The following is a 26,972-nucleotide window of genomic DNA, read 5'->3' as shown; positions in this document are numbered from 1 at the left end:
TGCTGACATTGTGGCAAATTTGTAGATAGCAAATTACATAGTGGATATGTGTAATTTCCCACATGTGCTGACATTTTCTGTTGCTCTGACAATTTTATGAGAACAAAAATAAAAAGAGCAGAATTATAACCACTGTCCAAAATGTTTTCTCAGGGTTTAGCATCAGACCACATATATTTGCACTATGGCAACATGTGACTGTTCCTGGAACCTTTGGACAACAACTTATGCTGTTGTAGTCCACAAAACTGATATCATTTTAATAACCAAGGAGGATTGATAGGCATTTTATTGAACACTTTAGAAGACAACAACAGATTCACTGCAGCAAGTCATATTTTTTAGTACAAAAGGGGAATTAATAAAAAGTTAGGTAGATATCCAACATGAAACATGAACATGTGGCTTTCAGGAGCTTTGAATTTTAAAGACTGAAAACTCTACTTACATCAAACAGTTCAAACACATCCACATCACAAAATCTTAGTATTGCACTATAGCTCCTTGTCCAAGACATACAATGTACAATGTGCACCTGCACTGCCTACATACAAAGGACCATCAGCAACACATCACCACAGCCAGACAGAAACTAGGAAAGGTCAAAGGGATCATAAGCTTGGTGGCAGAATTATGGCAGTAAAATTCAGCAGTGTGGACCACCAGTGTCCAACATAAGCCCTGTTTTGTGCTGGTAATGCAAGAGACATGAGGATTGCAGCTGTGCTGCTGTCCTGGGCAGAGGTAGCATAAAACTATGGCTTTAAAGACTTCTTTTAAAATAAGGCTTGTCTTAGTTGAAAGCCATAAGAAAACAGAAGAGTTCTTGCAATATTAGCCCTAAGTATAGCACAGCAGCACTTTCAGATCCACTCGTTCACAGTGGCTGCCGGGGGCAAGTATGGGCACAACCTCTGAAATCTGCTGCAGCACATAAAGAGTTCTGTGCAAAAATGGTAACACCAGTTACTCCTGTTTGCCCCTCATCCACAACCATATGGAGAATGCTAGCAGACGAGAGCACAAAAGTGGGTGACACTAAGGAACTGAAAACTGGAAGTCTTACCTAGCTATAAAAGAAGTCCTCCTTTGTTTAAAAAGCCAAGTTGGAAGAGGTGACAGGTAAGTCATTTCACTTTCATGGACAATACAGAAAAACAAGTCAGTATATCACATTTGTGAAAGATACACACTGCCACTGTGGAGCTTCACTCTCCCCACCCACCTCACCTTCCATCTAGTATTTCAAGACAGAGGTCATTTTAATACTCAGTGAAGGTTGAGGTCTTGGGTGGAAGGGACAACATTAAAGCTGAATTCTACTCTCTCCAAATGGTCTGATAACAAACCTATGTACAAACACTCCCCCTTATTTTGTCTGTTCCAATACACTTAAGCATCTTTTCTTTAATTAAAATACAGTCACAATGTGTGTGGGGGAGAACAACTTTTCATAGTATTTACATCTGCTTCACCTTGGCTGTTGGGTGCTTGGCTCTGCTGAGGCATTTGGGTGCTACTTTAACACAAGTTAGTTTGTCTTCTCAAGTGTGGTTTGGAAAACACCACAACTAATATTGCATTTGATACTACAAACAAGTTGAGAAAAATTCTACGCATAAAAACATTACAAAACAACTTCAATAAACCATTACAAAAATAGAACTAATTTCACTGATCTTCAGTCCAAACGTCCAAGGCAGATTTTTAAGACACTAAGACCAAAACAACTGAGGGATAGAAATTAAACCAGCGCTTAGTTTACACATCATCACATTTTGTAAAAACATTATTAACATTATTAAGACATTACTAATTTATTAATACATAGAAAACTCAAAATCCCTAGTATTTACAGTACCTTCTTAACACTAAAACTGTTTGTAGTCTCTTTTCCACCAGTGTCAAGTACTTAATCCCAGACACGAATGTTGGGATGACTAACTGAGACATCTCAGGCTGAGCAGAGTAACCTCTATTTTTGCCATGAAGACACAGCCAGTACCAGCGGCAGCCACCATCCCGGACAGATTAACCAGATTAATTATAAAACCCCACCCCCAGCCCCCCTTTTCCAGGTCAGAGAGCCCGAAGTCACCTCACTCAAACCCCAGAACTGAGATGGCCACTGCTGCAGAGCAACACTTCAGAATGCAATGTGGCCATACCTTTTTGCAGCCTGCAGGGTTGTGTTCCCATCCCCGTCCAGCATGGAGCGAGCTCTGTCCAGCTGCCAGCTTCAACTGCATTCAATGCACATCACTTGTTACTTATGACAGAATTGTTTTCTTCTTGCTCCTCCTTGTGTGTGGTTTGATTTTTTTAATAAATAACAGAAGCATACAACATGCTTTTTCAGGCACATGACTCCTGATTACTATACAACAAATAGTCCGTAAACCAGTCTGGCCTCTGGGGAGCTGTCAGGCGATCGAGAACGTTGCATTAAAGAGCAGCACCTTGCGCTAAGCGCAGTGGAGGAGCCTTCCCATGGAATGGGCTCCTGGCTCCTGCAGCTGGGAAGCATCAGCACGAAGAATCTGTAAGCCTTTGGCGAAGTCTCCTGTCTTCTCTTGTGCTCACATTGCCACTTGCATCACGGCCTGTCAGAACTGAAGAGAAGGCAAAGTTTTAGAAGAGAAAGGGCCATCAAACCACTTGACACCTTCTGGTGCAGAAAGGAACTGCCACCCTGCCTGTGCTGCACTGCTGGCTGTCCTGTGCTGCCTCCACTGTCCCCACGCCCAGCACCAGGGTGCCCTGCACATCGCTCTGCCAGAGCCAGCATGTACCACTGGTTTGTTAACACAGCCCCTAATAAAAACATGATGACACCACAAGGGACAGAGAAAAAGATGATGAGCTGTGGGTGAAGCTTTGCTGATGGGTGTGGAGCCTGCAGCTGTCCCCAGGCAGAAGAAGAGGGGCCACACCAGCCCGAGCTGGTCACAAACACAGCAGCTTTTCTGCAATCCATTTTAACAGAGCTTCAAGCATTAGCTTGTTCTGATCTAGACAAAAATAGATTTTTAAGTGTTTTTGTGAGATGAAAACAATCTCAAAAATTCTGCTTTCAGATAAAAATGAGTCATATTTTCTATTAACTTTTTCAGCTCCTTGAGCCCAGATCTCCACCTTAGGCTTTTACATTTTACTTCCAAACCCACCTGTCATTTCAAAAATGGAAAGATTTTAAAGGAAAACTATGTGCTGACAGAATTACTCCAAGCTGCTGCACAAGAGCTGGCTGCCAAAAGGGGTTCTTCTGGTTCAAAAAGAATTCTGCTTCTTTGTTCTGAATTCTCCTGTTGTATAAGTTGACTTCTCCAAATCTCAGCCTACCACAACTGCTTGACTCAAGCACAGGAACAGCTAACCCCTGGGTACTGATGCTTCTTTTTTATTAATTACGGGGCATAGCTTTCTGAAGAGAGAATAGATTTATTCTTTTCCTACCTTTGAAACAGCTCTTTAACTTTCTCTCAGCATTGTGCTCACATACTTAGGTAAACTTCTAAATGTTTTAAATCATCATCACTTTTGGTTTATAGCCCTTCCTGGATATTTGGCTTCTCTGACTCCGCACTTGAGGAAGGAACTGGTTTCACAATTAAGGTATGCCACATTTTTCAGGACAGAATCCTAGAGTGGACTGTGTATGAGTGACTGCTCAAGCTGACCACGTCTGCAGACTGATGGGATATCCAGAGAATCATTGCACCAATCCAGATTGACTCGGACCATTTGATAAAAATCTCTTTACAGTCAATCTTCCTTGCTCTCTATGAAAGTGAGAACAGGAGCGTGTTCACTGACCCCAGTCCCACTTCCCTTCTTTTGTTATTTCCTGTTCCTTTGCCAGCAGCATTTCTGAGCATCAGATTTATTTTTACATTCACCCATGACTTCTGCCAAAGCCCGGATAGAAGTAGAAGCAGCATTAGCTGTACTTTGGAGCCAGTTTCTGAAGAAAAGTCCTGAAACCACCACCTTTCTCACTGGAGCTGCTTCAAGCACAACCCACCCTAGAGCTCTCCTACTGTGCAGGGGGTCTTCGGCAGGTAAAGTCAAACAGTGAAGCCTGTTAGTGCCAGAGCAGAGGTGTCAGCAAGGACCACCAACCCAACAAACAACCCAGGGTTTAGCTGTGCCACAGACTTACAACACCACATTCTTCTGAGGTTACAGCACTTACACAGCAGGCAACACAGCAAGGACTAAGCAGATCCATTACCTTATAGAATGTATTGATAAGCTTTTGGTAGGAATACACATCTAGATCAGCTTACCTTGTAACTCTATTGCATCTTTTTCCAGCTCTTCTGTAGTTGTTTCTTCAGGCTTCTCCAACTCAGCAGTCCCTGGCTTCCCATCTATGGTATCAGTCTTAATAGTACCAAGGTTTACCAAAAGCTGCATGACATCAAACTTCTCAGAAACTGCAATGTTCTCCAGCACTTTAAGACACTTAAATGATTTCAGTTCACTCACGTTTTCCTCAAGAAAGAGGAGGTAAAGGCTTAAGTCATCAAAATGCTTTGACTTAAGTTTCAGAACGTCAAAAGTTGGCAAGATTTCATACACTTTGAGAACACCTGAATTCCACCTCCATGGAACAAACATTGCATACACCACCAGGGGCATCACCATCAGATAGACTATCAAGTTAATATAGCTGAGTACCTTGAAGACACCAACAGCAATAAGCTTGCACTGAACCACTTCTGGAACAGTTGTGTCATTCTTAAGGATCCCAGTTTTGATAGTGCAAAGAAACTCATCACTCAGAGAGGAGAGACGAATGTAGTAGCCCAGATAGAGACATGCAATGAAAATAATTACTAGTGTGAGCAAACGGCACGTAATGTATTTAACTATTAAGCACTTGGAATTCTTTTTTGTCTTCAGGTACTGCTCCACAATTGGGTATTTAAAGTAGCTTTCAGATATTTCCCACAAACTGAAAAAGAGAGAAAAAAACCCATCAAATCATAAAAATCAGATGCTGCAACATTCACCTACCCCAAATATCAACAACATCTGGTACTCTAAATGAGATAAAAGATTGGAAACCTTCTTAAAATCATAGAATCACAATATGGTTTGCATTAGAAGGGTTCTTTAAACATCATATATTTCCAACCAATCCCCATGCTCTGCCATGGACAGGGACACCTTCCACAAGATGCTGCTCAAAGCCCCATTCAACCTGGCCCTGAGCACTTTGAGAGGTGGGACATCCACAACTTTCCTGGGCAACCTGCACCAGCCTCACCATCCTCATAGGGAAGAATTTTTTCCTAATGCGTAATCTAAACCTACTTTCTTTCAGTTTAAAGCCATTCCTCCTTATCCTGTCACTATATGCCCCTCTAAAAACCCTCTCTCCAGTCTTTTTTATACATCCTTTTTAGGTATTGGAAGGTGCTTTAAGGTCTCCCTGGACGCTTCTCTTCTTCAGGCTGAACAACCCCAGCTTTCCCAGCCTGTATCTGTAGGAGAGGTGTTCCATCCCTCTAATCATCTTGATAATACTCCTCTGGACTCACTCCAACATGTTCACATCCTCTTATTGAGGTAAATCAAGGGTAGTTTTATGGAAGTCAGTGAAAAACCAATAGAACAGCAGATAAATAAAAAATAACAACACTCTAATACAGAAACTTTGCTTAAGAAACAAAAGAGTTCAAACACTGGAAAATGGGGAAAAAAGTATAGCCCTCATGGCAACAAAATATTTTTGTTCTTTTCCAGTACAAAACAGGTGCAGTATACAAATCCATGCAGAAAAGCAGACTCTCCAAGCACTTGTTCGATAGTAGAACACTAGAAGGCTTTTTACTTGCCAAGACCTAGCTCCATATTCCACAGAGACCTAAGACTGCTGCACTGCTTGTAACCCCACACACAGAGAGAAACGGGTACCCTTGACCTACAAGGAAGCAGGAACTGGATCTGGTTGGAACAGTGCACCAACTTGACCAGAAGGGGAGAGGGTTGCTTTTGTGGGTTTTGACGTTCGGGTTTTTTGATCATTTTTCTGACCAGAAGCTTTGCACAATCTAGATCTTAAAGAAGAGGAGATGACAAGTAACTTGACAGTGTGCAAGCGACTGTCAAGAACATTGAGAACTGAGGACTGAAGTATCTCTTTTTTTACACTGTGATGGGCAAAACTACTTAACACCTACTGCAAATAAAGAAATCAGAACATCTCAGGTAATAAGTAATTTGAGGAGCTCATTACATGTTTTCTTTGAAAAAAGAAAATGATAAGTTCCAGCTCCAAGGGCCAAAGTAATCATTTCAGATATCTTCTTCTTTTTAACCAAACTTAAAATTGTGTCAGGTCACCATTCAAACCTTTGCAATAAATTTCTAAGTGGGTACAGATGTCACACCTGTTACAAACTTGAAGAGCAGAGAAAGCCAAGCCCCAACATCTTACCTCTGTGTCAAGTTCTCATTAGCAGCTGGAATCAAGTCAGCAGGGTCCCTGGGGTCTCCACTTCGAATGCTATTAGCAGCTTTGATTGCCCTGTTATAGGCTTTGTCAAGTTCTTCCATAATAAATTTCAGGTCTGAGGAAAGGTGAGGTGCTGCAGTGAAGCGCCAGAACAAACATGGCAGATACAGCAGGATAGCAACAAGCAGAAGGATGTATGGGAAGAACTGCAGGGAGAAAAAAAAAACCTGATTAGGCTTCACCTGCATAAGTAATAAGTCAGCCAATCACCATCGTTCCCCAAAAGCATCACATTTCCTAGAGGTCTATTCAATCCCTGTAATTTTATTTAAATCCTTCTACTAAAACCCAATTTTGTGATTATTTGGGATATGCAGGGAAGCAAAATCTCTTTTCAGACAGCTCCACTAACTTTGCTGCTTCTTAGAGCTTCCCCCCACCAAAGGGAAAAAAAAAGCACGCAGAATATAGGTGCCATGATCCTGATACCATTTTCAATCCTGATAACAATTTCTGCATATTCAGAACCACTGGAGCTGACATTGAGAAATACAGCATTAACCTGGGGAAAAAGCAAATAGCACGGCAAAGCAGCTATCAGAGGGGCTGACTGAAAGAAGAAGACAGCATCACCTAACCCTCCCTCTCCTATGTCACCACTGTTCACAGCAACTAAAACACTCCAAACACTAGCAAAATCTCTCCTGCTTTCCATTTGCTGTCAGGAGATTAATGAACAGAGCTGCTGCAGCTCTGCCTCTGCCTGCAAAGACATGTCTGTTCAGAGTGCATGACATCCAGTGACTGTAAGGATGTTAAGTGTGGGTATAATACTTCAGGGTATTTAAATACTTTCAGCTAACACCTAAATGGAAACGCACACACAGCATCAGAATGGTCTGGTGTTAATGCAGCACTGAGAAGTCAGCCCTCACATGGTCACAGCTGCTTAGGGAAAGGGCTGAAGCAGGTATAAAATACAAGTTTGAAGTTTTGCCATCTTTCTTATACTCATCAACAAGTAGTTTTTGTCATGCAATTTTAACTCTAATTCCTCCCAGCTGCAGGAATGATGGTGTTTTCTATGTACTCTGACATTATATTTGAAGCATAAAATCATACGTATCATTACCCTTACAGAGACACGATGTAAGACCTGGATAGACAAGCAGTTTGTTAATGAAATGTACGGCAAATTCAGCCAACCTCTAATTCATTACATTCAGCTTTTGATAGCGAGCACACTTAACTCAGATCTAGCATCAGTTCATAAGGAACTTCAAATAAGTGGAACAAATATGAAACAGATGTAAGTCATCGCAAGTATTACAGCCATGTGCCCATGCACGTTCATTGGCAAAGCCAGAGGAGAGTTTTAGAGGAAGCCTGAAGTCATTAATCACTGCAAGTGGAAAAGCTACACGTACATTTGCAGGTATTTAACAAGATGAAAATCTGAGCCTAATATAACTATGTTAACTTGTGTTTGCATTAATGAAGAGAGATTAAAGTTTTGCATGCACAAAGTAAGTAATCTGATATTATGGAACATCTTATTCAGGAAAATTACTTCTAATATCACCTACCATTAAAGCAAAACTCTGTCTTATTATGGGCAGCAGGAATGCATATGATGTATTAGACCTTAAATGACTGACTTCCCCTATCCACAGCAGCCCATAAAAACTGTGCAGAGCTCTGCCCTCACTATTGCCTCTCCTTCCTCTTTGCACACAACAGATAACATCAGGTCACCTTCCTTCTCCCAGGTGTAGGCCTCCCAATTGAGATGTAAAGCTCTGGCATGTCCAATGTATTTTGGACATCTCATCATCAACACAAGAATTTGGTCTTCTTATTTATCACTACGGACAATGCCACTAGGTCTGAGTCCTGATGCCTTGGTTTACCCAAAACTTCATGGTTTCATGTCCAGGCTCTATCAGTCCTCTGAATTCTGTATTATGTAGAAATAGAAATGATCTGTCTTTGAACCAAACTCATAGTTATCTAAGCTCCTCTCTTTGAACCCATCTCATACTTATCCAAGCTCCTCTAAGCTGCTGCAACACATTTTCCATAGGTCTTAACAAATGCTTAAGATTGCCTGTATAGCTGCAAAGCCTGTTTGATGTCACTCACACCTGTGTCATATACCTCTGAGCCACCTTCCACTGGTGCCAGATGGGGAAAGAAACAACAAAGACACATCTGATTTAGTAAGGAGAGGAACAACCAAAATGCCCTACCTTGGTTTATACTGCTTGGATTTAGAACTCACACATTTCAAATTTTACCAGAATAAGAAGATTTATTAACTCCTTTCTGATCCTCAAAACTGGAAACGCCAGCAGCAGTACCCCATGTAATCCTAGAGATCTCTTTACCCCAAGTACTACAATACATGTGCTAAGAGGCAAGATAGTCTTCACACTGGAGTTACAGCCCCAAAACTCCATTGTTCCAGTCTCCACTTCTTCCTTTATAACTTAAAAGAATTCTGCACTTGTGTAGCACATTGGCAGCAGCCTTCTCGCTCCATGGCAGATGTCCTCCAATGTCCCCCTCTAGCCTGCCCTCATTAGGCTGTTGCCTTAAAAAAAACAGCCTCTGCCATCTTGCCTTGCACCTCCTCCTCTCCCCAGCTCCTTCACCACTGCCTCCTCACCTAGCAGCATCACACTGCTGGGGAAAAGGCACATTTGCTATGCATTTGCTGGGCTTCCTCTCGCCAGGCTCTCATCACTCCCAAAGCTGAGCTTATGGCAGCATAAGTGAACTCCATGCAATTCTTTCCTGAATAGTCTCAAAACCAGAGCAGTACACGATCATTAGTGCAGCTCTTTTTGTCTGTGAACAAAAGTCTGGATTTGTCATCTTTTCCACAGCACCTGATGCACAATTCCATCCTTCTCAGATTCTGGCTTTTTTAAAAATGAAAGGTACACTTGCTCCATTTGTTAACAGTAGGCTTAGATAACCAGCAAATTGTTTTGAATCATTAAAATTTAAGGTCCTGAATGACAGGGAGAAGTGAAAATGCAAAGTCATCTGGCATGAGTCCTAGGTTTCAGGGCAACAGACTTGGGTCGTCCAGCTCATCTGACTACATTTGACAATCAAACATAATGACTTCCCATTTTAAGAAGAGGACTCTGCAGTATTTGTGCACAGACAACCACACACCATCAGCCTTTCTTTCATGGTTTATAGTTTTATGGTTTATTTGCTCCCGAGGCGCCGAATGCACAAGGAGGAAATGCCCCTTCAGTCATAGGTAGTTTGAGCATTGATGTGGAAGGAAGTGTCACTGATCCCAAGAACTGTATGCTCAAAGATATGCCAGAGAAAGATACTGGCCCAGAAATGAAACTCAATTTTTCCTTTGCTGTGTAGTTATCAAGTTCCTTCTTGACAGACTCGGTATGAGACTGACAAAACAAGTGGTGTGTGCAGCAGGGACTCAAACTGCAGAGCCCTGGAAGTTTTCTGTTGCATACTGCTGAGCTCCTGAAAGCTAAGAATGGTGGAAGCAGGTTCTCCTGCCTTGCTTGGCCCTCAGATGGCACACTGGGAGGGACAGCAGGCTCCCAAGGAGGCAGAGCACTTGGAAGCCAAGAGGCTGCCCCTGTACTGCTGCAGGTCATGTCACTTGATAAGCCCTTGAGCCCTGTGCACATTCCAGGCTGTTTAAGTAAATTTGTTAGTACTCAGCTACTGTTCAGCAAGAACACGGGCATAGGTAGAGAAGAGGCATTTGAGCAGTCCATGGGCAGAAGCACATAAAGTGGTGGAATCACAAAACTGTCTTTTGAAGATGCACAAGCACCACACTTCCCCAAAGGTGAAAGATAAAATCACACTAAAGCACAAAATAGTCTGTCTCCAGCTTCAAATCTGCTAAGATGAAGTAAATACACAGCAAATAAGTTAAAAGGGCATTTAAAATGACTGCTTTATAACCTCAAATATGCTTTTATCAGGAAAAAAAATATAGCTGGAATTGGAGTGACGCAAAGAGCATTTTCAAGGACCTAATCTACAGAAAGCTTGCCAGGGTCTGGATAAAAATGGCTGGAAGATGAAAATATCTTTAATGGTGTTTAGAAAACAACAGCTTTCTAATTTTACTGTATCTTCAGTCCCTATTTCCTCTGGGCAAACAATACACAGGTGACTGAAAGCATTCTGACTTCCACCTACCTCACCATGGTCAAAGAGTAACTTAAGTACAATAGCACAAAACTTGAGCTGCACAGGTCTGGGGAACAGCTTTGAGAAAATTAATCGACAGGCAAAAGAATGAAGCACTGAAGTGCCTTCATTAAAATACATGAACATGGTGAGATGTCTCCCTCTTCAGTTCCAATTTTGGAAAAAGCCCAAGCAAAGGCACTAGTCCCCAAACAGGCTAATGGCAGTAATTACACATTTCCAGAAGCAAAGGCATTAAACTCCCTCTGGATATGACCCAATTCCTATTTGCAGCAATGGGAGCTGCCTCACTGGTGTTCAGCAGAAACAGCTATCATTCTGAATGACTGATCATTCTAAATGAGATCCTGTCCTATCTCCAAACCTACAGGTGAATCTCAAACCCTATGTGACCTTTATCCCTCCTGTTACATACTTTCTTTTCTGATACAGCTTCAAAACTGTTCTTGCCCAGTTTCAATTAGCTCAAGCCATGATCACCAGGGGAGGCTGTGACGGTTGTATCCAGTTTATTCTGGACTTTGGGGAACAGATGGCAACATGGTAGTCAAGGGCTGCCTGGAACAGTGACCCAGACCTCTTTCTGGTGTACACAAGTCAATTATCACACTCCATAGGCAGTGGGCAGCCCAGGGCCTGTTAAACTTTGCTGCATGGCTACAGACTGCATGCCAGCTTGTCCCCTTGAGCAGGGATACCTCTCAAGGTTACTCCTCAAGGCTGAGAAACTCCTTGCTGTAACACAGGGTCTGTAGGTGATTAATAGCATGCTTGAAATCTTAGCTAAGTGATTTAAAGGACTCACAGTGCATGCAATCCTTTAGACATAAACTGTTGAGAGGTCTAGGACTGAGTTTGAACCTATCTGCACCTGAACTGCTCTCTGAGAAGTTTAGAATACAAAGGAGCCCTTTCTGAACCTCATGACTCAACAGGAGGGTCTCCCCAGCAACTCTCACTCCATTCTCTATGCACTAAATAATGAAGTGTATCTTCCCACTGAACCTTGATAAACCACTGTCACATTCACATTTATTGAACTGTATTAATTAACTCACTGTTTTATATCTACACATTGTTGCTTCTCTCTTATGAGTGAAGTGGATGACTCCATCTGCAACAGACTGAAGTAGCTCTAGCACTGCACTTTCAAAAAATTATTCATAAATGCATCTGCATATGGGTGTCCTTGCTCTGACAGCCCTTGATCTCTCTGGGAAGGGTTTACAGGTGAAACGTGAGGAGCCCTCAGTCAACTAGGAAATTGTACAAACAACGAGTCACTAGAACCAAGTAAAAATCACAATTGTAACTGTACCATCAATAGAATAAATAACCCCAAGCTTTGTTTTGGCAAATTCACAGACAAGTGACTCGAAGAACAACTCTAGGGTCCATGGTAAATTTTACTTCTTTTACAAAAAGAGAGAGTTTTCACATCATTTTACTTCATGCATACAAAGACTGCAGACCCACTCTCTGTAGGCAATGCTTTCAGCAGGTCCAAAAGCACTTGTCCTGCACTTTGAAAGATCTGAGCCAGATATCTGACCTCTCCTGGCTGTGTCATATGTGAAGACCCCTTCTTTCAGTCAGATGAATTGTCTGCCTGCGTTTCATATGAGTACAAATCCACTTTTTCTGAACAACCCTATACCTCTTCTTTGCTTACCTTTATCTTCTTTGCTTCTCCCCAGTTAATAGCAGACTAGAACATACAGTAATTAAAAAAAATCCCTAGAAGACTCTTGATCATAGGTAGCTCCATCCTATCAATCCAAATTACAGGGCTATAAAGTGGTCATCACTCATGTTCAACCACCCCTCAACTTGCTTGGTTGCTATCAAGAGCCAGTAAGATGATGCTCACTGTTCTTCTGCTTGAGTTTTTATAAATTTCTCTGTGACTACAGATTAAAAAGGCTTCACAGTGCAGTCCCCTCCTCTCCTCCTCCACTAGATTGCAAGGACTGCCCACACACAATGGCCAAAAGCTCTTCTTCTCCTTCCAGTTAAGGATCAAGACAAGTTTTACCAAAATAACTTGTCAGGTGGAACTCTCATCTTTAGAGACAATAAGCAAACTATCTGCACAGGGCAAGCAAACACAAAACTCCTCCATCCCCATCACCACTGACTGTCTGTCTTTACCACTCATCTCTAGAAACCAACATCTCTGTTCTGACACTTCAGACAGACACGAGAAACATCTTAAGGGAATTAAACCTGAATGGAAAATCCCATAACAAAACAGAGGCAACAAAATAGTGAAGCCTGACTAGAGTAAGTTTCATCAATGACAAATCTGAAGAGGAGTCAGAGGACTCAGCCATATAATCATTTTGACTGCTCTTTCACTGACAAAGAGAAGGGAATCTTAGCATTAAACTAAGAATACTGAGAATACAGGCAAGACCTACCACAGTCTCTTCTTTATATTTATCTGCTGGTATTTTGTTCATTGAATTGTGCATTTTAGTGCACAACTCATTTTACTTCTTGCTAAGGGTTATCCCAGTGTGAGGAGTTTCCAGGATCACTGGAAATTTCAGAACTCCTGTACTCCATGGAGAGAGGTCCTGGGCACCCTCTAGGAGCACTAGAGAGTCAAGGAACCCAGAAGTTTGCAGTATGGTCCTTTTCAGCTTCCAAACTGATAAATTCAACCCCTGGGAGAGATCTCCTAGAGCAGAAAGGAGAACCAGTAAAGGTGCCAAGCTTTAGGGAGTACCCAGAACTGAAACTTACATTTTACTGTTCAAAAAAACCAAAAATCCCAGAGCAAACTTAAACTCTGAAATAGGAGGGAGATGGAAAGGTTTCAGTTTTTCTGTAAAAAACCAAACCTCTGGAGAGTTTGATAATCCTCCAGAGCAACCAGATGTTGAGAACAAAAGCAGCACAGGTTACTACATGCTGGCTTGGTCACCAAAGAGCTACCTGCTCCTGCTCCCTTCTGTACCGCCCTGAGCACTGCCCCAGGAGACAGTACTTCTGAGCACAGAGAGCATGCCAGAAGGAAACCCATCCATTTTAATCAGTAATGGGGCCTACAATCTCATTCCCCTGAAACTTTCATATAATGCCTCCTTACGTGTTTTTTATGGAGCCTTCCAGCATGCCCATATAGTGAGATACTAAGTGAGTCAGAGTTTTGGAAAGAACATGAGATGCCCTGCAAATAAAAGCTCTGCTTCCCAGAAAGCAGGAAAAATGTTTTAAGTGTTGTTTTAAGAAGAACTGGGCCTAATGACCCCTGCTGTCCCTCTGTGTACATCCCTGTAGATGCAGAGTCAAGTCTCCACTGACCTGAGCACAGGAAGTCTCCCTTTTCTCCTTAACATGACTGTGCTCCCAAAAGGCTCTGATCCAGCCATTTTTAAAATAATTATCTAGCCAAAATTTGCAGAGCAATAAGCTTGTGCATATTTTGCAGTGCAAGGGTGGGGGGAGAACCCAAGTGATCCCAAGCCACTGAGCAGCTGTTGGCCCTGGATGCAAAGAACAGCCTTCAGACACCAGAGTGGGAAGCAAAGCTCACTGTTAAACAGCTGTAAAGCCACTCCTTCCCTGTAAACTTGTAAAGCTTGGAGGCTGATGAACAACCAGAAGTATATTGGTTAATATTGACCTCCAAAGAGCATCTGCAGCTCCCCGTGTCTGGATCAGAGGGTGGGTGGCTAATCATGGATCTAGCAAGATGAGTCACGAGCCTCTGTTACAGCCCCTGGCTCCACTGAGCAGATGCACTTCCTGCAGACAGTCTGCAGGATATTTACAAGGAAACATCATATGCCATACACGTCATGGAGAACTGCAGCAATTTCTGATACAGCACTGGTCAGCAAATTAACATGAGTTGCATCATAAAAGCATGAGTGCTTAAGCTATTCGTGGCTGGCAAACAAGCAGACGTAATGCTATCAGCAGGTAACTATCACATGAAATTCAACACAAAAATTTGGGTAACAAGAGCTCATGCCCTCAAGAGAAAGGGGCAGCAAAATATCCAGGTTTGCATGTGGAGTTTCCAGCACTGTGAGACGTTCCAGCAGCTTTGACTGGCCTCTGTAGAAGGTCTGGCTGAAGTGGAGTCCTAACTGTGCAAGCAAGATTTCAGGCTAGAAACCAACAATTATGTGGCTTTAATATTCATGAAACACATGCCTATTGGGTCAAAGTTATCAGTGGAACTAACTGAAAAAGCCAAAAGTAAATCCTCAATTAATGATTTGAGTCAGCAAACAAATCAGAGACAGCCTTGAAAAGCCTCTCAGAGATTACACCACCAGATGACTGGATAATAAAAGCTGAGGCTCAGGATAGAAAAGCAAAAGCCAGAAATACAGGTGCTGCAGGTCTCATACCTGAGCTCCCTCTAGCACCAGGTTCTCCTCTGCTCCCAGGTGCCAGGGGTTTATTTGCTGGGGCAAGTAATGAAAGGGCTGAGGAAGGCAGAACACAAATGTGCAGAGCCCAACAAGCATTTCTTACTTTGGCATCAGCACTGCTCAAGCAGCCCAAAGCTGCCTCTCGAGTTAAGTCAGCTCCAGGCACTGGCAAGGCATTAACCCAGTGTGTAACTCCTGCCAAACATCAGCTAACTGCTTTGAGCCAGCTCAAGTATCTTAAAACCCACTGCACTTTTAAGCCATACAATAAATCTCCTCCTGTGCTTTATATGATACTGCTTCACCCGAGGCAATGAAAGCCAGCTCATGGATGGCCTGCAGACATGCAGAAGAGCATGATGAAGACAGGGGTTAAACCTGTAGGTGCCACTGATTCATCTCATCTGCCCCAAAATGTCTATCTCTCCACACACAACTGGCCAAGAGTAACACAATAAAAATATAAAATGTTTTTATTACCCTATTTTTCTAAAATAAGTTTTTACAAGCATTAAGGCAGTTGTTGTGTCCTGTATTCCAGTTTTGAAACAGTTCCTGGCTAAAGCCAGGTGAAGCATTCACTCCAGGGCAACACAGCAACATTAACATTACTCTTGGGTCAAATAAATGGTGACCCTTTATTTAAAAAGCAGAAAATACCTTCTCTAGTATTACCCTCTTTGGAAGTAAGAGAAAGAAAAAGAAAACATTCTAAAAATAGAGAGTCAAGTCAAAGGCAAGGACTACAGCAGAGCAGAAAAACCAGAAAGTGAGGCAAAGTTAGGTTTCTATATGGGAATAACTTTGCCAGGAGATGGAGACCTATACATACTTTATGCAGTGACAGGGGTATGTTTTCTAAGTTGTTCTGGGATGGTTGCTTCTGCTGCACAGCTGCCCAGCAGTAGGAGTCCACATAAGCAGCTTGTCGCCAGGAGAAAGAGCTGGGTGCAAAACAGCTTATCTGAGCACCTGGGAAAACAAAGCAAAAGTTATTGCAGCCTCAAAAGATTAAAAAAAAAAAAAGAAGAAAACAAGTTTAGGAAGAAAAGCCCATCTTTAATATGATATGGTACCCAAAGTTATCAGGTTAAGTGATCAGCCAAAGCCCAGCAGTTCTGCAGGGAAGAGGGTCCTGAGTTCCCACTGCCCCCAAAGGCTGTAACTCCCACAGGGATCCATCTAAGGATATTCCTAAGGCTTGAGACAGCATATTACAACACCTATCTTTTAGGCCTATTTCTGTAAGTCTTGTGGGGAATGTGACCTTTAAGATTTTTCTCACTTGCACTTAACTCAGGTTGGCCAAAGGGGAACTAACAGATACAAAGTGTGACCAGGCCCAAGGCAACAAATGGCATCACATATCATGGTGTCACAACTTCCCAAAAGCACAACCTACAGCTCACGTGTCTGCTGTAACAAGACCTCAAACACCTTTCTTGCAGCCCAGCAGTCCTTGCAATGATGGAAGGGCAGGTTTCCCCAGGGTGCTGCGACTTCTGCCTCTGAGACTGCAAATTATTTGGAGGGGTTCAAGTTATATCTGTGAAAACAAGGATTTCCTCCTGTAATTTTTGGCAGAGAAATTGTGGCCCCAAAGGGTGCCAGGCCCCTCCTCATCAGTGCAGTGATGTGCTGTGTCCAAGATTATGCATAACACTGTCATTCCCATTTACTCCCAGGACCTCTCCAGCTGCTCAGGAGCTTCAAACTAGGATCAAGGCCCCAAATGACAGCAAGAGCAGCTATTTACCAGCCTTGGGGTCAAATTCTGCCCTGGCCAGTCACAGGCACCAGATGACTCCTCCCACAGCATACTTCAACCAGGAAAAGTGGTTATGGGACATGGAGTACCAGTGGCTTCTCAGGTAATGCCAGTAAAACAGGATGAAGGGGTTCAACTTTCTTTCTGAAGCTTTGATAGTGAAAGCAATCCCCCCAACAGAAATGCATTTCCACCAGACTTTCATAAATGTTGCAACAGGACAGTCATTTAACCAAATAATACAGAGTGGACACGGCTCTGCCATAAACATTTCTTCTAAGAGCAACACTTCCAACACTTTTGCCATATCAAAAGATCAACAGGGGAAAATTTGCTGTATTTTTTCCCCCTTAACACATTCATCTAAATTAGGCTAATGGAATTGCTGTGTGCTTTATGGGAGTAAGTATATAATACAAGCCTTGTCCATTTGTTGTGCCTTTTTGCTAGCTTACTTTTCAGAGAATAACAACTTCTTTTGGAAAAGGACCCAACTGCATTTGCCTTGTAACTTGTACGGCCTCTTTACAATGTAGCATAGTCAAGGAGCTTTATGAATAAAAGCCTTTCCATATGAGTCACAATTATAATTATTTCTAGGGCTGCAGTATCATAAGGACATGGTTGGATCATCATGGTTTGACCTGTCACAAGTGTCCCTTACGGAAAACAAATTACTGTTTATCAGAGCAGAGCTCATGTGATTTAGCAAAGCTGGCACCACACAAGCACTTGCACTCCCCCAAAGCCTAGGGAGTTTTTGTTTTCCAGATGATTTCCATTAGTTGTGGAAACCAAAGAAATAATATATTGCAGAGAAAATGGGGGGGGGGGGGGGAAGAAAGCAAAGAAAAAGCAGGCATTTAAAGTCTGCTCTCCACTGGATAGGGACCATTCATGTCCTGCTCTCATCATTTAACTAATCTCCTGCTGGTGGCTGTGCCCAGTGTGGAACAGCAAACAAGTGACTCTTTCAAAAGAAGAGCAATGGAGTGCTCAGAAAGATGCTTTGTCTTATTCATGTTTGTGTATCCACAAAAAGAAACACATTCCATGTGTTCATTCTCATTAACAGTTGGAACACCACTTAAAGTGATGGAGTGTTTAAAAGGCAGAAGTGAGGAAAAAGGCAGGCATTCCTCTTCTCCAAAACCTCATGTGCACAGCTTCATGTCAGAATAGCTACAGCAATGCCAGTGCTGCAGCAGAACAGAGACCATCACTCCCAATCCCCAGCGTTTCAGCAGGGACACTGGAAACCTGACTTGGGAGCAAGGCAGATAGAGCTCACCCTCAAGCAGGGGGACACTCCAGTTGTTGGACTGGTCTTTAACTATCTGATTGCAGTCTTGTTTGTAAACACTTGTTGACTCAAATTACAGCTTTGCAGTGACAGTAGTAAAGTTAGGACTTATACAGGGAAGATGTTTTTGTGCATCATCCATACAAAATACAGATCATTACATGCCTCAGAAAATGGTCAAAATTTCCCATCTTTTATTTCCTTCCTTCCTTCTCTCCTCCAAAGGAGTAACAGCAGTACATACAGAGAGATAATTTACTTTATGTTGGACTATTCTGGAGGAAGTTGAAAAGAAAATCTGCCGTTTCTATTAGAGAAATTTGGCACAGGGCTGCATGCCTTCCACACACCTGCTGCGCACACAGCTATGCACAGGGCTAGTTTATGAGAGGCTATCACAGGAACAGCCTCCTGGCTTGGTGACATGAAGCCATTCCTTTCCCTTGCTCCTGCAAGTAATAGCTTGGGAAAGAGAAAAGCAGCTAACAAGCCCATAACAACAGGGAGATAAAATATACAAGCAAGAAGGATGAGGAATAACAAAAGACTGCGTTTGTTAAGCAGTTGCCACAACAGTTTTTTGGCCAATTTATCATTACCCTTGGCAATGGACTTTTTTTGTAATCATTTCCTGATTAGCTTTGGAGAGGGAGCAATAGGAATTTGACTTTTACTTTTGCAAGCAAATGAGGATAAAAAAATGCCATGCCATTTGTGATGGCTGTCCTAAAGACAGACCACCCAAAAGAGCCACAGGAAACTAGGCAGCAACAGGTGTGCAGCCACATATGATGAAGTGACACTTTTCCAAGAGTGCTGAGATTTCTAGATGGGGCTGGTTGTTGGCAGCAGGAATTACTTGCAGGCATGCAACTGAGTGCAGAGTAGAAGTCTGAGTCACTGCAGCCAGCACACAGCAAGGATGAGCTGTCACCCCACACAGCTGTGGCACACCTTCACGGGTGCTTTGCCAATAAACTTCCAGCTATTGCCTCTGCATCTGTACCAGGAACACCCTTTTTCTCCCTGCAACTGGCTCTTCTGCAGCTCCTGTGCAGGAAATCTGTCTATGAGAAGAAACTCTCAGAACCCCAAGAAAATCTCAGACTGAAAGGAGAATCCATGTTCAGTACTGGACTGCTTTGCTGGGTCCAAGGCAGGATGAGCTGAGGGATCAGCACCCTCTGGCTGCATCCTTCACAAAAGAGAGGGTAAAGCCAGCAAGCCAGACTGGTTTCCTCTTCAGTGCCTCAAAACCTCTCTGCTAACTTACACATCTAATTAAGAAACTGCAGCTAACAGACAGGACATTCAAAAATCAATGCTAATCATAGGCTTAACTATTTCTCTTGAACCAGGATCAAATGATTGCAGCTGACAGGACTGAACCTTCAGTAAGTAATTATTTGGGTTCTAATACACTGCAGTCACTGCAAAAAGATTTGCATACGCTAGGAGGAAAACTTGGCCATTAATTATTTCTATAATTTTCCACAAGGCAAAATGAACTTGCCATGATACCCAAACGTGTGATTTCATCTAGCAAGAATTATGCTCTTTAGGAGCCACTAAATAAAAACTCAAACAAGAAAATCAAGGCACACATAGACAATGCACAGACTGCCAGGCACCGTGCAACACACATCCTCCCCACCAACATTTAAAAATATTTTAAAGAATAAAAAAAGGAATCCCAACGCATGCCAAGGAGAAGGTTGGGTGAAACAGAATCTGTTGAAGAAGAAAGTATGGAGCAAAGGGGGCGCTGGAGAAAAGTACCTCTTCCCAGGGGTACTTTGGCAATGGAGCAGGAGCAGAAGGAAAAGCTCAGGTGATACAATGTTTAAGTGAAGTGGGTCAGAGGAATTAGCAGATAAATTTCTCTCTCTACAGGGCTGCAAGTTACCTCTCAGAGAAGTCTCAAAATCATGCAGTGGGAAAAGAGTTGGGTATTTATCGAGCATAGCCTTCAGAGTGATAAATTTTTGATTCATGGGAAACATGAATTGTGAATTAAATTTCCACCACTGAGATTTCCACCACATCTTTAAACAAAGAGTTTCCCTTCAGCTGAAGGAGAAGCATTATGAAACAGTGGCAATGACCATCTAGCTTCCCTGCCAACATGGATGGTACCCCAAATCTCAGGCCACACCAGAGGCCCATGATTTTTACATTTACTCTGGCAGCTAAAGCAGCTTACCTTCATTTCCACAGGAAATGTAAAGCTGGCTCTATAGGAATTAAACAGAAAAAAATCTTACTGACAGCTGAAGATGCTCACACAATGACAGTTTAGAACTTGATATTAAAGCAAATGTTTTCACAAGTTTGCCCTGGCTGCCCAGGCAGGCCTGTGCCTGATGCTGGAACTTCTGCTCTTTCCTGAGCACTCCTTACATGCCAGAGAGCAGCACGGTGTATCCTGCTGGGATCTGCACCTCTCTGACAGAAGTTCTCAGCCTGTCTGGCTGCTCTGGGCTGAGGCTACTCACACACTCGCTGTCTCAGTTCTCCATTAACCCCCTGGGTCTCACAGCATCCTGCTGAATTAAATGCAAGGTGTGCAACAGTCAGCTATTAGCACACAGCCGGCTTCAGCAGCAGTGGGAGGGTTTTTTCCAGCTCTCAGACAGAGCTGCCATAGTAACAGTCTTTGGCTTAATTACACCCAACCCAACTTTAGTCCCCAGCTCTTACGAAGTCACAAGACAGGATAACTTCCTAAGAGCCTCCCCAGGAACTTGTGAACATGAAGGGAGAGGGACATCAGCAGGGAGGACTTCAACTTCCTGAAGGGTGGCTGTGGTGAGCTGGGGGTCGGTCTCTTTCTCCGAGCAACAACAGACAGAACAAGAGGACACAGTCTCAAGCTGTGCCAAGGGAGATACAGGCTAGAATTAAGGAGAAAGTTTTTCACAGAAAGGGTGGTCAAATACTGGAATCATCTGCCCAGGGAGGTGGTGGAGTCACCATCCCTGGATGTGTTTAAAAAAAAAGACTGGATGTGGCACTTGGTGCCATGATCTAGTTGAGGTCTTGGAACACGGATTGGACTCAATGATCTTAAAGGTCTCTTCCAACCTAGAAATTCTGTGATTCTGTGACCAAACAGGGAGGTTCAAGAGAGGAAAGGAGCCCAATTCAAGAGTATTTTTGCAGTATATTTGTTGTGATTTGGTCTCACAGTTGGTTTGTTGGATTTTTTTTTCATTTTCTACACATTTTATTCTCATGACTGCTTCAGACACATGATTAACTTATCTAGAGAGATACAGGCCCAGCTGGACATGCAGTAAGGGGCACTGATGCCATCGAGTCTCCCACAGAATCTTCTGGGATGCAGCACCCAGAGCTCCCCACTAACATCCTCCACTCTGTGTTTTCTGCCAGCCAAAGCACCTCAAATCCCACAGGCAGCCAACTGCAAGGATGGAAACTAAAAAAACCCAAAAAATCCAAAACCAAACTGGATGAAAAAGGTGCCCATAAATTAGGTGGAGAATGAGCAGGGCAAGTAAGGATTGTCACCACTGGGCAAGTCCAAAGTGGTCAATGGAGGCATTCACCCCATGGTGTGCAGAGCATACAGCAAGGCTCCACCTTCCCACCTCTGAGCATCCTCCAGCATGGTAAGATACACCAGAGAGCACCAGTGGGAAATAAGTGGTTTTAATGCAACAAATCTCCATTTTGACAGATTCATGCAGATGCTGTGGGTTGGCCCATGGTCTGGTACTTCCTAGCCCAGCATTCTGGCACAACTGATAAGCCAGCTGCACTAACCAAGCCTTCATTATGATTATAACCAAGTTTCCCAGCTGCCTACACTCAACATGTGATGGCTTCTGTGTCCTGGAAAGACTTACAAGGTGTTTTCTTATATGATAAAACAGGGATGCTAAAAGACCCGGATTACTTTATCCCAGTTACATATAAGCCACGCACAGCCAACACCCAAACCAAACATGTAAGGGCTGCTGGGGCCACCGCAAAATTCCATTCTTCTCCATTCCTTCCTTCCCTTCTTGTCCCTTCCCAGCTATCACCTCCCACACAGGCTGCAGGGAATGCTGCCCATTGCACAGCTGTCCCTGGAAGCTGCTGTATGCAGGAGGTCAAACATCATTTGGTGACAGGCACAGATGAGCAGTTCACAGTTGCCTTCCTACAGAAAAAGATGAAAATATTTGATGTTGAGTGGACAGCTCTCACATCTGCTTTTCTTTCAGCTTCAGCCCAAGACTGCTTGATACTTTTTCCAGAACTAAGCTGAATTTTGGCAGAGGCCAAAATGAAGCAGCTTGTTTCAATTTCCTCTCTGCTCATCTGACTGAACCTGCTTAGGGCTGCAGCATCCTGCTGCAAGCAGCACCCTGGGAATAAATATCTTGTGTTTTCAGCCAAAGTGTTTACAGTAAGAAAGCACATCTTGCAATACACACAATCTGAGATCAGAAACTGGAATTCAATCCTGACTCAGAGCTGTTCTTACTGAAAATGGCACAGATAAAACTCTATTCATTTCTTGCTCCCTTGCATCCACTGCTGAGGATGCCCTATCTTTCAGGGCTTCCCCCCCCCCCCCCTTATAAGAAGAATTGCTGATTTAGCTATATTTAGATGGTTTCTGTTACCACACTACCTGACCACCTCTAGTATAATTTACCCAAGAACTGCCAAATAATAAAGGAAATAATATCAAGCCACAATATAAGGAATACACAGGTACAACACAATTCTCACAATCCTGTTGTTATTTCCATATTCCCATTCCCAGTATATATAAAATTATGTTAAATTGTATAAAACAAGGTCTGGCTGCAAAGAGGTAACAGGTGCGGGATTTCAAGTAGCAAAGATTCCCAGGGACAGCAGACAACAGCTCAGTCACTGCTTAACTACTACCAGAACCAGCTTAAAATCCTCACAAAATCACAACTGACCATGGGTTTCTAAAGTACAGCCAAAGGTAAACTCAGGTTAGCTCTCCTCCTGCCCCTGAAGAATGTCAAAGCAGGGTGCAGGCACTAACCCCAGAATTTCAGCAGGGCTCACTGGCTGGGTGCTACAGCTGGGTTTTCCACACCTCCAGCAGAGAAATCCTCTGTGATTCAGCTGGAATCTCATTTATTTCCTGAAACTCCTATCAAAAACTAAAAGTTACTTGGTGGCTTCAGAAAACTTCCATAGCCTTTGCACACATTTCAATAATTTTGCACAATTAAGAGCAACCGCGTGTGGGCGGAAAATTGCAGGTGTCTGACACCACACTGAAACGGAACAGGAAAGCACAGCAGGAAGGGAAGGTGACAGGATGAGGTGCCAAGAGAACCCGAGGTGGGAAGAATGCAATTATCCCTACAGAAATAGGAGCTGAACATTCATTTTTGGAAAGGGTGTTCAGGTTTTGTACTCTAAACAGGTATTTCCACTAAACACTTTCACATTCACCTCTGAGTTGCTCTTTTTCCAACCTAAAAATGGACCCTGACATTTTCGCTCAGTTTAGCGCTCCTGAGCTTTTTCAGAGCGTGATTATATCACAAAGTGTTTGAAAGCAAACCTTGCTGTGTATTTCATCACCAGCTGAAAACCACAGCACAGACAACCAGGCATTTCCAGCCCCTAAAATCCTCAGTGTTCCCCCAAATGCCTTAATGGAAGCAGTTTTGGGCTGTCCCATAGGCAGCCAGCCTGTTGAGCTGCAAGGACTGTGTGGGAAATAGGTGACAGCTGTCACAGCAGCGTGGCAGATTTACTATCACTTTCTGTATGGACACCACGTGGTGCAGTTTCACCCGTGCCCGGAAATAACAACAGTAAGTACTTCTCATATTTATTTGCATATTTATTTCTCAACTAAAAAAAAGCTCAGTTTTCAACCCAATGTTTCCTTCTAACAGGTTCTCAGGATTATAAACAAAAAGATACACTAGCAAGATGCAGCCCATGCTTTTATTCTTGCTTTATGAATCTACTGCACTCACAGATTCAATCAGAAATAATTGAAAGACGAGAACTTAACTCATCTGAAAGAAAGGCACACTTTACTGAATGCTGCAGTTCAACTGTGTGTTTGATCTTTGTGTAAGGGAGTAAAATGAAAGAAATAAAAGAAACATTGATACCCAGGCACTGCTTCAAACTGGAGCAAGCAATTCTAGAGTAGAAGCAGAAAGAAGAATTAAGGGGCTCATATACAAGCTACTGTATGGAAATGCAAACCCTCTTTTTCATTGCTTTAAGGGGAAGAAATGTGCATACATCAGTAGCAGATCTAAAACTAAAAGAAGCAGGTTAGAGTGCAGAAATATGGATGTGTCCATCCAGTTTCTGGATGAACAGAGCCGCCATGGGGCTCAGATCTGGTCCCAGCATTCCCAGTCTGGTTGTTCTTCACTTCCCCATGCAGTTATTGTGGGCCACAGCAATCTGGTGCAATAGGGATGTAGCTGGTTGTAAATAGAGCAGTCTGGTGCATCTTATCTCTCAAGCAATCTGATATCTGACTAACGCTACTCATGATGGCTTTGCACAGATTCACCACTCATCCAAAGTTCTATTCCAGTCTCCACTCTCCTGACATTCACTTGACCCAATCCTGTAGATGATGGAGATCAGGCATATGACACGGAATGCCAATAAACAGGTGCACGCAGCAAATCGAACTATCTCTTTGATAGGCTGGAAACCCTGTGATTCACCCCGTCTCCAAATGGACAGCATTACACATACACCTTTGAAATCTTCATTCATATAGTGCTATTCTTAGCAAATCATAGGAAAGCTTGGGTTGGAGGAGACTTCAAAGATCATTTTGTTCCGCTCCTCATGCCGAGGGCTGCTGCATGATCACTTTTGTAACTTGGGGAGGTGGGTAAACAAAAAGGTAGTAGAATAATTGGGGAACTTGGCCTTTTATCTGTAAAGCATAGTTTCATCTACCGAGTCACAGCAGAAATTGAAAACTGAACGGGAACAGCTGCAGGAGGGGATAGGAGCAGCGGAAAGCTTTAGAGAGCTCTCCCACTGCCCGTCCTGCGGGTGCCCAGCCCCACCGAGCCGCCTGCAGCGCAAGGCAGAGCTCTGACAGCCCTTCTCTGTGACACCTGTCCCCGACAGCTGAGCGACACCGAATCCTACTGCGAACACGCCGAGCGCCGGCAGCGGCAGCAGACGGGCACTTCCCGGGGCACATCCCGGCTGGCTGCTCCGGACTGAAGTGCGCTGGGAAACAAAGGGCGGCACGGCTTCAGCGCTGCCCATCGCTCCCACGGGAGAGGATGCGCCGGCTGGGCTGACAAAGCTCCTGCTCGGGAGGTGTCGAGAGAACGGCAGCGGCCAGGGAATGCCCCGGCGAGGAGGAGGGCAGGGTAAGCACGGGGAGGGCCGGCCGGGAAGCCCAGCACACCTGGATGAGCCTGCTGCCAGGGATGCTCTCCGGGACGGCCGTTTTCCGGAAAGGCAGCTTTCCTTCCCGCGGCCCAAAGGCGCCCTCTGCCCTGCCCCGAGCGGGAACCCTCCCGGCAGCTGAGCCTCCCCCAGCACCGCGTTCCCGCCCGGAGCCGCGCTCCGCCGCCCCCCGCCCCGCCGAGCCCTTTGTCCGCCGCGGGAGGCGCCGGGAACCGGGAAAGGGGGCTGCCGGAGTTACCGATGGAGACCTCCTGGGCGAAGGCGAGGGAGATGAGGAGCAGCGGCAGCCCCACGGCGATGCAGGTGACGATCTTGTCGAGCGCCAGCTCCAGCCGCAGCCCCTTGTAGCGCGTCTCGGGCGGCTCCTTCAGCAGGAAGTCGGAGAACACGTACTCGGTGGCGATGTGCGCGATGGCCATGGCGGGCACGGCGTGCTCGGGCACGGCTGGGCCGAGCCGGCCTGGGCCGTGCCGGGTTAGGCTGGGCCGGGCCCCGGCCGGCTCCGCCCGGCGCGGCTCGGGAACGCCCCCGCAGCCCGGCACGGCCCCGCCCGGGCAGGGGCGGGGGGCGCGGGGCGGATGCTGGGCGTCGGGAGAGGGGCTGCGGCGGTGCCGGGCGCCCTGGGGGTCACGGAATCCCTGAATGGCTTGGCTTAGAAAGGACTTTAAAGATCATCTAGTTCTAGCCCTGCTGCTGCGGGCAGGAACACCTTCCACTACACCAGATTCAGCCTGGCCTTAAATGCCACCAGGGATGGGGCATCCACAGCTTCTCTGGGCAACCTGTGCCACCTGTGCCACCATCCTCACAATAAAGAATTTCTTCACAAAATCTATTCTAAACTCACCCTTGCTCAGTTTAAAGCCATTCCCCTTTCTCCTATCACTGCATGTCCTTGTAAAGTGTCATTCTCCCTCTTTTTTATAAGCCCCCTTAGGTCCTAGAAGGCCACAGTGAGGTCTGTCTAGAGCCTTGTCTTCTCTGGGCTGAACTCTCTCAGTCTGTCTTCTAGGAGAGTTGCTCCAACTCCTGCACGGTGCATCTTTGTGGCCTACTCTGAATGTGCTGTAGCATGTCCATGTCTTTCTTGTGTTGGTGGCCCCAGAGCTGGACGCAGCACTCCAGCTGGGGTGTCAACAGACCGAAGCAGAGGGGCAGAATCACTTTGCTTGTCCTGCTGGCCATACTCTTTCTGATGCAGCCCATGATGAGGTTAGCTTTCTGCATTCTGAGCACAGTTTGTTCATGTCCAGCTTTTCATCCACAAAAACCCCCAATGAGGGCGGCTCTCCATGGCTTCTCCCAGTCTCTACTCGTGTCTGTGGTTGCCTCAAGGCAGGTACAGTGTTTGAATGGAGACTTCTTGTGTCAAGTTTGTGTCCATCAGCTCAGGTCATCTCGCCAGGCACTGCC

General features: G+C 44.4%; 1 protein-coding gene across 1 annotated transcript; it reads right to left on the bottom strand.

The window, feature by feature from the left end:
* Positions 1-257: 257 nt before the first annotated feature.
* Positions 258-26,077, bottom strand: PANX1 (pannexin 1). The gene is made up of 5 exons (XM_038151136.1): positions 25,798-26,077; positions 15,905-16,044; positions 6,449-6,672; positions 4,290-4,960; positions 258-2,612 (listed from the first exon to the last, which is right to left on the bottom strand). Exons 1-5 carry the CDS (start codon positions 25,976-25,978, stop codon positions 2,527-2,529), a joined length of 1,302 nt encoding a protein of 433 aa, XP_038007064.1. The 5' UTR covers positions 25,979-26,077; the 3' UTR covers positions 258-2,526.
* Positions 26,078-26,972: the final 895 nt, after the last annotated feature.

This window comes from Motacilla alba, chromosome 1 (genome assembly GCF_015832195.1).
Source record: "Motacilla alba alba isolate MOTALB_02 chromosome 1, Motacilla_alba_V1.0_pri, whole genome shotgun sequence".
In the NCBI taxonomy this organism is placed as follows: domain Eukaryota; kingdom Metazoa; phylum Chordata; class Aves; order Passeriformes; family Motacillidae; genus Motacilla; species Motacilla alba.
This window is presented reverse-complemented; position numbering and strand designations above follow the sequence as displayed.